At 38.4% G+C, this 11878-nt stretch overlaps 1 protein-coding gene across 1 annotated transcript; it reads right to left on the bottom strand.

The window, feature by feature from the left end:
* Positions 1-1645: 1645 nt before the first annotated feature.
* Positions 1646-10447, bottom strand: LOC121267604. Its single transcript, XM_041171556.1, has 12 exons — positions 10219-10447; positions 8680-9297; positions 7906-8083; positions 7573-7801; positions 6575-6714; positions 6089-6378; positions 5635-5847; positions 5051-5539; positions 3823-4488; positions 2480-3010; positions 1914-2199; positions 1646-1870 (listed from the first exon to the last, which is right to left on the bottom strand). The coding sequence occupies exons 2-11, from the start codon at positions 8953-8955 to the stop codon at positions 1972-1974; spliced, it is 3240 nt and encodes a 1079-aa protein (XP_041027490.1). The 5' UTR covers positions 8956-9297; positions 10219-10447; the 3' UTR covers positions 1646-1870; positions 1914-1971.
* Positions 10448-11878: the final 1431 nt, after the last annotated feature.

Raw genomic sequence — 11878 nt, 5'->3', positions numbered from 1 at the left:
TATCTATCTTTCCGCCCTCACCAATCCCTTGTTTTCAAAGAATCTTGAGTAATGATGAGCTAAAAATCGCTTGTGCATCTCCTCCGTTCCTCCTTGGGGGATCCTAGCCGATTGAACTTCCATATGATGAGAATACATCTTAGGTTGTTGCTCCAACACGTCCGATATCCTATTAAGAACTCAAGTTGGTTCCTCGTGTACTCCTCTGTCGGACGATCCTCCCTCGTGATCACTTGGCATTTGCTCCCCTCGAGGAACTCTTGGTCTCACCATCCTCAAATTCTGCCATATAACCCAAGCCCATTACATGTGGTCCCATCTTGCAGTCCTAATCACAATTCAAACTTAAAACTAAATTTTTAGCCTACAATACTATATAATATTCTATTTTCTGGTACTGTCCTATATTTCTAAGAGTTTCCCAAAGTAATGTATAAACACGCGCTCTAATACCATACTATGGTGCCACATTCCTCATCCAGGTCTAGGCGAGGATCCGTGATGCCAAGGATGCTGGCCAATGGATAAACACCTAAGAGGGAATTGAATTGTAATTTTTCAGATGGAAGTTCACGTGTAAGATATCCCATACATGGAATCGCAACAGAGTTTTAAGCAGAATACGTTATAATAACAACGATAACTATGAAGTACCATAATGCTAAACTTCACAACAAAAGATGGCTTCTCACCCTTCATTAAATCCCAAAATATTACATTATTCAAAGATACATAAGGTTAGTCTCCATAAGGTGGCAGACTGATTACAAGTAGTCACCAACTTAATATTATACATTCTAACATAAGGCACAAAGAAGCTATGACGAGAACTGGTAGTAAGGCGGGTACTAGTCTCCGTACTCAAGACTTGAGTGAGTTTGACTCCTCTTCCTCGAGCGCCATGTTGGGGTCTGGGCTTGCATCATTATCAGTGGTCTCAAAAATGAAACCATAGGTAGGTTAGGTTGCTTTGATTATACTGCTAATGAGAGATAATATTACCAAAGATACAATGAACATTTTTTATGTAAATACTGGACAAACACATGTATGCATGGCGAGGAATCGTCCCCCCACTCTTACATCTATGTGTATCATTAAACATGGCGAGGAATCACCCCCTCAGTAAACACATATACGGCATGGCAATGAATCACCATCTAGGGACTTTGACCATTCTCATGCAAAATACATAAAACTCAATAGTAATAGTATAGTGAGGAATAATCCATCTCCAATATAAGTATAAAACTTGTAAAAACCAGTATTCGGCCTATTTCAGCCCTAATAACAATTTTCCATCATAGGTGCTAATTATATAGATATTCTTCATACATGCAGTTGTACACATAAATACTTGTACCGAGGTTCTACCCAACCAACCAACCAACTCGAAGACACCACAACCTGATACATTGGAGAAATCCCACATTTCGACTATTAAGTGCGGCCAAGTACAATATCGTTTTACTCCCAATCTCCACGAAGCATTCTCCTCGTGTGAAACATGTGTGGCAGCAACGTTTCACGAAATGATTTAGAAAAATTGAGGGTGCGCTTGTCGTGCTCCTAGGAGGAATCTAGCCCAAAAGCACTTGGAGGAAGATGCCAACGACCTTACGTGAGTTCATGGACAGAGCTGGTAACTTTGTTAACGCAGTGATGCGTCAATACATATTGTTATGTGAGTAAAAATTGTAAGTATAAATAACATTTTCCAAATATAAGATCTACTAGACTCAGAAAGGAAAGGAAAGTCAAGAATTGGTGAGAAACAAGATTTGAGAACTCTGTAAATAAAAGAGTTAAATGAACAGATCAACTATACAGTCAGATTTACCGCAGACCTTTCAATGAACAGGGAAAAAAGAGGGGAGGGGGGGGGGGGGGGGGGGGGGGGGGGGGGGGGGGGGGGGGGGGAGAACAAACAACAGCCTTAATTTCCTGCCACAAAAATAGGAGATAACCCTCCTAAGATTGGTTTTTGACAATCTTCACGCTGCTGTAGAATCGCTTTAGGTCTTTCATAGCCTTTTCCTCAATCTGAATCGATCGAATGGATGAGGGGGTGTCAACCTCTGGTTTGAACCAGCGGTTCAATCCAGGGGGATCTGATGGTGAGCCCGGACCTGTACCAACTGAAAATCCAGTCATTCTTGTTTTTGGGCTGTGGGAGAGACTCTGCTGCTGCTGCTTTCCCTGTGAGACAGAAACAATATCAAATTTTCCACTGGGGGGAAAAAATAAGACAATTCTAGGAGATAATCGGGCAGCCCATGGTTAGACATTGAGAAAAGAGTAAACAGACAGGAAAGTTTCTGACAAAGCATTTCTAAGATGAAAATGAAACAAATACCAATTGACATAATAAGTTTATATCACCTCTGTAAATTTCTGATGGTTAAAAAGAAAAAGAATGGAGTATGAGAGGGAGACATTGTGGGTGAGCAGGGAAGGAAGGGGTGGTGGATTCACAAACCTTTTGCTGCTTCTGAATGTCCCTAAGGGATGGCTGAGAAAGGTGGGGAGGTGTCCCAGAAGCAGCCCAATGAGGCGTGCTTCTTTCTTCATCAGACGCTTGTGAGGTGCAAGCTGAGACCACCATTGGTATTGGGTTGGAAGGCAAAAACGAACTCAACAGGATTTTCCCGTCACTTTTACCATCAGATATATCTTCCACTTGATCTTTTATCCTGCTTGATGGGCTTGCCTTGATTTTGCTCTGCTCATCCTGTATTTCCCGAAGAGAAGTGCATCCCTTTGCTATTTTAGGCCCACCCCATGCAGGACCTTCGCTTCTGGGTGTTGGAGGGGGAGCAACATCTTTTTGGGTGTCATCAAGAGCACCACTCAAGAACATAGAAAGCCCTCCTTTCTTGTTCTTTTTCTTGGAGTGCATTGGTAACGAAGTTTTATTTTTTTGCAAGACCGAAGTGTCCTGAACAATGCAAAAAGTTGACTCTTTAGTGGCTTCGTTCGCCAGTATTCCTTTGTCCACGAGACCTTCCTCCTATAAAAAGTTGCAAATCAAATAGTTCAACTATGGTGCTTAAATATTCAAATATATAATTTTTCTGACTTCTCAGTAAGTCATAAACAATATTACAAGAAAGTTCAATTTAATATAAGAGAACAACAGATTATTTAGTGTACAATCAAATAGGAACTATGAGGGTTACACTAAAGATTTTAATCAATAGTACGTTTTCAAAACATTCTTTATCAGATGCTTGGGTTAAGCAACAGAACTAATGTCAGAGAAGATTTTCTGAACCGTAAGTACAGCAGCCTGTAATATCCCATATGATAAGGACCCCATATGATAAAGCTAGGGATAAAGGTAGGGGTGCATATGATCTCATATTGCTTAGGAATGAGAAGTTCGTGCTCTTTATAATGTTCCAATGGGCTCCAATTGTAGCATTGACTAGTCCTTTTAGAGTAGAGGTCATGTGGTTTGAGCCTTCTAATAGGGCGTGGGCGTTACACAGCCCCACCGCACAAATGTGAAAATTAGTATACATTCAGGCAAATATTGCCCCTAGGATGGAGCAGGTATAAGCGTGAGCAAGAAAATATTGCACAGGGGTCAAGGTTGTCACCCAGCTACTTGGGGGGTAAAGGAGACAAATGAAAATATTCCAGTTTTTTAATGAAATTTTTTTCTTATCCGTGCACAAGCAAATTATCCAAATGATCTGATCATTGGGACCGGAAAGTTGATAACTATAATCAACTAGCACTAACTCTTCCATCAGTAAAATAACCCAGGAGAACAGCAAAATTAATTAGCTATCAAAAGAAAATGGTTAAAAAGCTAACCTTATTCTTGGAAACCTGAGAAATTCCAACATCCAAGAAATCCTTTGTAGCATTCGGAATGACTTCAGTCCCAGAACAACCTGATGTGGTCTCTACCTGTGATACCCTCTGTGCACTCTTTCTCCTCTGTTTTCTAACCTCAGCCCTTTTGTTTCCTTTCCCATCTGGGGAAACTGAAGATGATGCTTTTGCAAGTGTAGTAATCTCAACACCAAGCTCAGCAAGAGAACTCTCAAGAGCAGACTTTGTTTGGAGCTTTGCAATTTGTTGGTCATCAAGATGATGCCCACTAGACTGCTTTCCTTCAAGCATCTCAATCTGCTGCAACTTTTTCCTCAAAGCTCGAACTTGTTTACAGATGCCTTCATTGGGGTTATTTTTGGGTTGTAGAAAGGAGTCTAATCTTTGGGCATGTTTGTTTTTCAAGGATGTAATCTTTGTGTGATTGTCCCGAGTCCTTATAATCTCGTTCTCACTATCATCCTCTTCACTATTAATAATTGCAGGAAAAGTAGCTGTTGGAGTTGGGAGCCGACGATAGCTCCATGGTTCTGATGATCTCAGGTCTAACAATTTTTCAAGGGTAGCTAGAATATCTAGTGAGGCACTTGAAATAGAATTTGATGAAACTGTAAAAATATAGTCAAGGTTGCGAATAGCAATTTCCTGCATAACAAGTAGGGAGCTTAGATAAATGCCCAATCTGGATTAAAGAAAAAAAAAATGACAAACTCCTCACATAATCTTGAATGAAATACTAGATGTGCACATCATATAAACATCACCAAGTAGCAATCTTTCAAATGATCTTTAAGCTAACAAAGATCCAACACACTACTGTGTTTGAGAAGTATTCGATTTTCTTCTTGGTAAGTAAGCACGGCAGGCAAAGCCCCTAAAAAACTAAATTAAAATGTAACTCCAGCAGTCCTGATAGTCTAATTACAAGTTTAGCTTATGATGATTCTTCTGACTTTCTTTGTAAATCAATTAATAAAAGATTAAAAAAAATCGAGTGATTATAATGTTTAGAACAGCAATGGGGCTTCTCCAAAAACGTTTGACCATGAAATCAAAAATAGAAAAATAGAAAGAAATAAAAAATTCACACCGATACTTGAAATATGTGAGCAGAGGCTGATGCTGCTTGTGTCCAGCTGGGTTTGAAATGGATTAAAAAATTGCATGGAAACCTCCCCCAAATAAAGCAGGCCACAGATCAGCTTACCTCACAGTGCTTCTTCAGATCATGTGCTTCAAGTGAATCTGCTATCTCAAGCAATTGTATTGCATTCCGTGGCTCAACTAGACACTCTGCAGCAACTTTTTCACAAAGGCCTTTTAAGCTGGGAATGGGCTTGTGCTCAGAATCATATTTTTCAATAGGTGTTAACAGATTATTGGACTCCACATCATCAAACATTAAATCATCAAACTCTCCTGCCTCATCACTGATACTCAGCTTGAGCTTCTGAGGATCGTTAGCCACATTGGGAGGATAGACAGGATGATATAGAGATCCAACAATCAACAAATGTGTTTCACCCACTGAAACTGAAGTACCCTTCTTTACACCATGTAACCGTGTTACAATAGGGGGCTTGTCATTACTGTTCTTCCCATCCCACATGTAAACATCACCCGTGGCTGTAACTGCAGCAGTCCAGTACTTTCCTGCAGAAATGCTGACTATATTTCTTCCACACAGTGAGTAGAGCTACACAGAATAGAAAAAAAGGACATGAAAAGTAAACAAGAAGTCTCGGTTGGGATAATAGGGCAAAGACAACAAAGGCACTGAGAATATAAAACCTGGTGACATCTAAGACCAGGATCTGAGGACACCCAATAAAATAGTGCACCATCATCTGTAAGAGCCACACTATGTACCATACCCACAGCAACAGCAACCACATGAAGCCGTTCCATGCGATGAAACTTCAAGGTGGTGTTCCCACATTTCTTCAAGTTTCTAGCAATGACTACACGTTGAGGTGTGACAAGTCGATGACCCCATGTGTATACCTGCCACAGAAACAAAATGTATGATTGGGCCAAACTTGGAGCTGAACATCAGGAAAGCACTTGCACAACCAAAGCCCAATTAAGAACAATACAAATAACAGTGTAGGAATGTGATCTAATCAAAGCAGACTGAGAAAAAAGTAATTACATTCAAGCTACACTACATGAAATAAAGCAGCTGTTCATTGAGTCAAAATGAGTAGTTTAGTTCTAATAACAATTAAAATCTGCTACAAGTTACCTCTCCATCAGCTCCTAACACGACTGTGTGATATTTTGCAGCTGCAACACCTTTGAAAAACTTGCCTTTCAAGTATTCAACCACTCTAGGCGTGTAATTTGATGCTGAATTAGACGTGCCATAACCAAGCTGCCCCTCTCTATTGCAGCCCCATGTGAAAACTTCACCAGTCGCAGAAACTACAGCAGTGTGTTTATTTGCTGCAGCTACAGCAACAATTTTTGACTTCAGAGAACTCACTCTTCGAGGCGTTGGTTGTGTATCCACAGAAGTGTAGCCAAGCTGACCCTCTGCACAACTTATATAAAAAAGTGAATAATCCAACAATTGATAATTTCAGGAAGCACATAAATGACTTTAAAAAACATCTGTCACTCGCCAGTAACATTATTTTATTTGTAAAACACACACACTTCCAATTGGCAATGGTAGGAAGGTCTCAATTTGTTTGGCATATTCACCTACCCAACTTCTCCTATAATTTACCTCTATTGGATCCCCAGGTGAACACTTCACCACCCTCTGTAGCAGCGACAGTGTGATGTTTAGCTGCTGCAATTGCCCTCACCCGTCGAGAACCTAAACCAGAAGTCACCTGACGGGGTGTGATAACTGCAGCTTGACCACTGCAAAGAATACAATGATAACATATGATTTATTATTTGCAATAATAGCTAGGATAAGTGTATTTTAGGTGAAGACGTTCTATTCTTGCAGGTGATATATACAGGAATAGAACTTTTAGGTTATACAAGGCAATCAAAACTCTGTGTAAACATGCACTTTCATTCTGTTTGCACCACAACCCTTCGTCACTGAAACTTTAAGAGGTGCATGTGGAAGAACACAAACTCATTCTCGTTGATATTATCATTTATACACAACCATGCATATATATAATCAGCGATGAACTAAATAATTACCATTATGTGTAAGGTTCAGATTTTAATTTGTGACAATATGTTGAAACAATTCAAAAAAAAAGTTATAGCCATTGTTCAAAGCATAGAATAAGTTCATAAGCCTTAGGGCAGGTTCGGGGGCCTTAGATGAGACACAAAATTCTCTTATATCTCATTTCATCTCATCCCATCTTACTCTCAAACATAATTCCAATACAAAATTTTCAAATTATTCATTACAACTTTTTCAAACTTTCAAATAAAAAATAATTCCAACTTTTTCAAATCCCCAAACAAAAATAATATTATAAAACTATATTATTACAATATTTTAACTTTATAATATTTTTTATTCAACTTTTTCTCTCTCCTTTCCCAAAACCTAAAAAATACTCGACTCAAACTATCTCACTACTATTCACAAACTATCTTCCTACTATTTACAAAATTCTCATTTCATCTCACTCCCCAAACAAGCCCTAAATCATCAATGGTTGGAATGGGAAAATATGTAAATTTGGTATTACAATATACACTTAAACCGTATCGTACATGCAAATGATGTATGCTTAGAAATTCTACCTGTGTATATCAAAATCAGGGTGCCCAAGGCGGCCCCCTCTTCCAAATCCCCAAGTATAGACTTCTCCTCGAGTGCTGACTGCTACGCTGTGGAACTTTGCAGCAGAAATGAGCATGATAAAAAAACCATGAAGTGTGTCCACTTTGCATGGTAATTTTTGTATGTGTTCATTGCCAGTTCCAAGTTGATAGTTTGCACCACTTCCCCAACTATACACCTCTGTGGTAACTGGAGACAGAATAACGTCTCAAGTTATTCCCAGACACAATTATGTTCATTTTCAAATGACACAATGATCCTCATTAAAGATGTCATTCCAAAGTAGAGGATACCTGAATTATGTTCATCACAAACCACCTGCAAGACAGGCCCAGATAGGAGATCAACTGGCATTCGACCTTTAGAATCCTCCACTGTAATGGAGGCACCTGATTGCAGAAGGATACTGGCCACCGCAAGATGACCAAAATGTAAAGCCCTGTGAAGGCTACTCCATCCAGATTCCCCATCCTGAAATGATTAATGTGATTCACGCAGAGTGGGAACACTAGTTTCAGAATCACTAAACTGAAATGCTCTCAAGTGTTACTCAGAATCTGGAGTATAGAGTGTAGAAGGATACACACTTTTCATCTTGTCAAAAGAAAAAAAAAAAAAAGAAACATAAACTTCATAGTATAGAAAATAATAATCTATACAAATACGTCAGCTGCTAACAGTTTGTTCAAGTTCCATGAGAACAGATTGACATTGTAATAGATTCCCCCTATTGCTCATAATTTAAAAGTAAAAGTGCCTGATAGATTAATAACACTGCATATTTTCTCATCAAGCTAATCTTCCAGACTGACAATTTTTTAATCTTCTAATTCAAGGAAAGACAGGTAGAGGAACTTTTTTTCTTTTTATTTATTTATTTTTTTTATAAGTAGGACAGGTAGAGGAAAAATAGAGTAATGCAATCAGGTTTAATGCAGACTCAATTCATAAAAAATATATGCCAGCATATCAAAACGGGACAGGATCACAAACATTCTAGAAGCAACAACTTGGCAAGCATAGGATAAAAGCATTCAAATTTATCGAGGAATAGAAAAGTAACACACCCTAGCATCCGGATCTGCGCCAACTGCAAGAAGCCTCCTAACAATGGGAATGTGGTTCCTCCAAGTAGCAATATGAAGAGGAGTTAGACCAAATACATTTCTAAGATTGATATTACCTCCATTCTTTTTAAGCAGTGCCAATGCCAAATCTACATCTGCCAATGACCCTTCTTGCACAACAAGCCACAGATCCCTCTGGGATCCACTCGACAAAGATTTGCGGCTGTGAGCCTGCAAATTCTGCTTTTGTCCTTGAGGGGAGACTAGCACTTCCATAAATTAAATTCTTGAGGATTAATGTGACAAACGAACAAACTAAATGTCGTCAGCTGAAAATGCCAAGAGCCAGAAACGTTGTTACTTCAGGTCAAATCACCACTCTGGCCCTTGAAGAGACTGATTATGTTTAATCCATGATATACTTGATCTTCCAATCCAAAACTTGTTAATGCAACGAAAAGAAATCCATTTCAGTAAATTGAATTAACAAGCTTCTAAACCACCACCATCATCACCATCCTCATTGTAAACACAAACCAACTGCAACAGCCATTCACAAACCCCCATCACAGTTCATGGCTTGCAGAGTATTCTCCATTAAACAGGTGAAGCAACAAACTGTATTTGAAATTCCTCCTTCAGTATAATTTCCATAGAATACAGACATCTCCCACCAAAAATAACTAACAAGGAAAAAATAATTATGCTACACAATAAGTAATAAATACATATAGATTTGCCTTAGGAGATGACTCAGAAGTACTGCTCATGCAATATCTGAAATGTTAGATAAGTAAAAGCAGCAGATCACAGATAGGCTTCTACTCAAATTAATAAACAGGTTATATCCATTGAAAGGAACTGAACACATCGGCTTCATATTATCTCAATGAGCACCAAGCCATATAAAATCATTGCAAATTGTCCAAAAATTGAACGTGGTAATGAAAAAGAAACTTGGCTTACACTCGATGCATTCATTTTTCTCCTAGTCACAAACAAAAATAAATTTCATACACTAATACGAGTCCCACCAATAAATTCAATATGCAATGAAATCAATATGGGAAACCAAGTATTAAATGGGAGAATTTCCACCCGTCCTGTTGCACCTGAACTGATAATATTTACCACCCACGGATCAAGCAATGACTCACATAATCCAGAATGAAAATTACATGAAATCTGATCAGTAACAATCAAGAGAATTCATACCCGCCATTCCCTTTATTTATTTATTTATTTTTGTCCCAGCAGTCTCACCCACCATTCAAAATGACAGTTTTCGCAAAACTAAAAACTAAAGTCACAAGGCTAAAAACAACAAGAACCACTAATCACCCAAATACGGTAGCTTCAGAACACAGCAACCAATGTTGGAAAGAAAACCATTGCTAAACAGCGAATATTTCCAGAAAAATTTAAAAAAAAAAAATTTTGAAAAATTGCCCACGGAATCGTTGAATTTTTATCAGAACAAATTTTACAATCAAAAGAGGAAAGATACAACAAAAAAAAAAATATATTATAATACATCACCTGGGATGTGTCTGGAGAGAGAAATCACGGTATCGTAAAATTGGAACCGAAAAGAACTTAAAAATATATGCTGGTTCTGTTACGGTTTCGGAAAGTATCGAATCGGAGAATATACCCCCAAAACAGAGAAGATTGCAGAAACCAAGTTCATTAGGAATTTCTACTCTAAGGGTAATTTTGGGATTTCAAAACTATAGTTAGTTTAGCCTTGTGATTTTCTGAGTAATCGATGAGCTTGGGACTTGGGCCCGAACTTTGGCTTGTCCTTCGGCCGCGTAAACAATTTGTGTTCCTAGTGACACGTGGCCAAGACATAAGCAGATACAATGCTGAGAATATCCGAAAGCACAGATTTATTAACCGAACTTTCCAACCTCATAATAATTTGTTGTACAAATAGTGACCAATTTCTTGTTCGGAGGTGATAAGCTTTACAAACAATTTTAAATATAATAATATATTTTATTATTTTTAAATACATAAAATCAAAAATAAAATTCAAAATAAAATTAAAATAATACTATTTCAAAAATGGCAGGGAGGTAACCTGGATAAGATCTCTCAACTGAACATGAGTGAGATGAACAATATTAAGGAAAATGATTAGTTATGTGACGCTCTGACTCCTATGTACAAAAAAAAATATGAGAATCGTGACGTCAGGATGATGACAACACAGGTCACGCATCCCAACGATAGTGCGAAGTGTGTGTAATATGCAAAAGTGCACAATAAAAATCGCAGCGAATAATATAAATAAGTCAACTAAGTACCAGAAGTTTAAATACAAATATTCAAAACAAATTACCTTTAAAAAAGTTATAAAGTCATCCCAAAATATAACAAAAGGCAAATACATAACAAGTAGGAAAATAAATCTCGATACATGAGAGTAATCCCAGATCGCTCCTCCAACAAAGCCCAAGCCTAAGGCTCGTCATCCTCATCTGCATCAAAATCTGCGATACCATAAAATGGTACTACAGGTAAGTATAAACCAAATAACTCTCAGGATAACAATATATTAATGCAACCAACATGCATGCATATGACAAAATACGTTTAGCTATAAAATACCATTTTTCCCAGAAAAATGATTATTTCCAACACACGCCAAAATTTTATTTTGGCCCAAAAACATAGTCCGTCATTTTTCCAGAAAATGATTCACACAAAACAAACCATTTAACGAACACTGTAGGCGGGAATCGCAGGCGGGACTCTACCACCGTCCCTGCTTACCACCATCCCTACCGTGTGCACTGTAGGCGGGAATCACAGGCGGGACACAACCACCATCTCTGCTTACCACCATCCCTACCGCGTGCACCGTAGGCGGGAATCACAGGCGGGACTCTACCACCATCCCTGCTTACCACCATCCCTGCAGTTCATTTACACACAATGAATACTTATCAGAGCACTGTAGGCGGGAATCACATGCGGGACACAACTACCATCCCTGCTTACCACCATCCCTACAGTCTCTTTTCCTTTTTCTCAAACCAGTCAATCCAGTCGTTTCAAACACACTCAAAATCAATTCACGTGAAAATCCAATTTTCAATAACACATGAACATGAATGCAATTATATGAAAATCCAGTTTTCAATACAAACATGATCATGCGTGCAATATGCCATGTACATGAACAACACCA

The sequence above is a fragment of the Juglans microcarpa x Juglans regia genome, chromosome 5S (assembly GCF_004785595.1).
Source record: "Juglans microcarpa x Juglans regia isolate MS1-56 chromosome 5S, Jm3101_v1.0, whole genome shotgun sequence".
Taxonomy (NCBI): Eukaryota; Viridiplantae; Streptophyta; class Magnoliopsida; order Fagales; family Juglandaceae; genus Juglans; species Juglans microcarpa x Juglans regia.
This window is presented reverse-complemented; position numbering and strand designations above follow the sequence as displayed.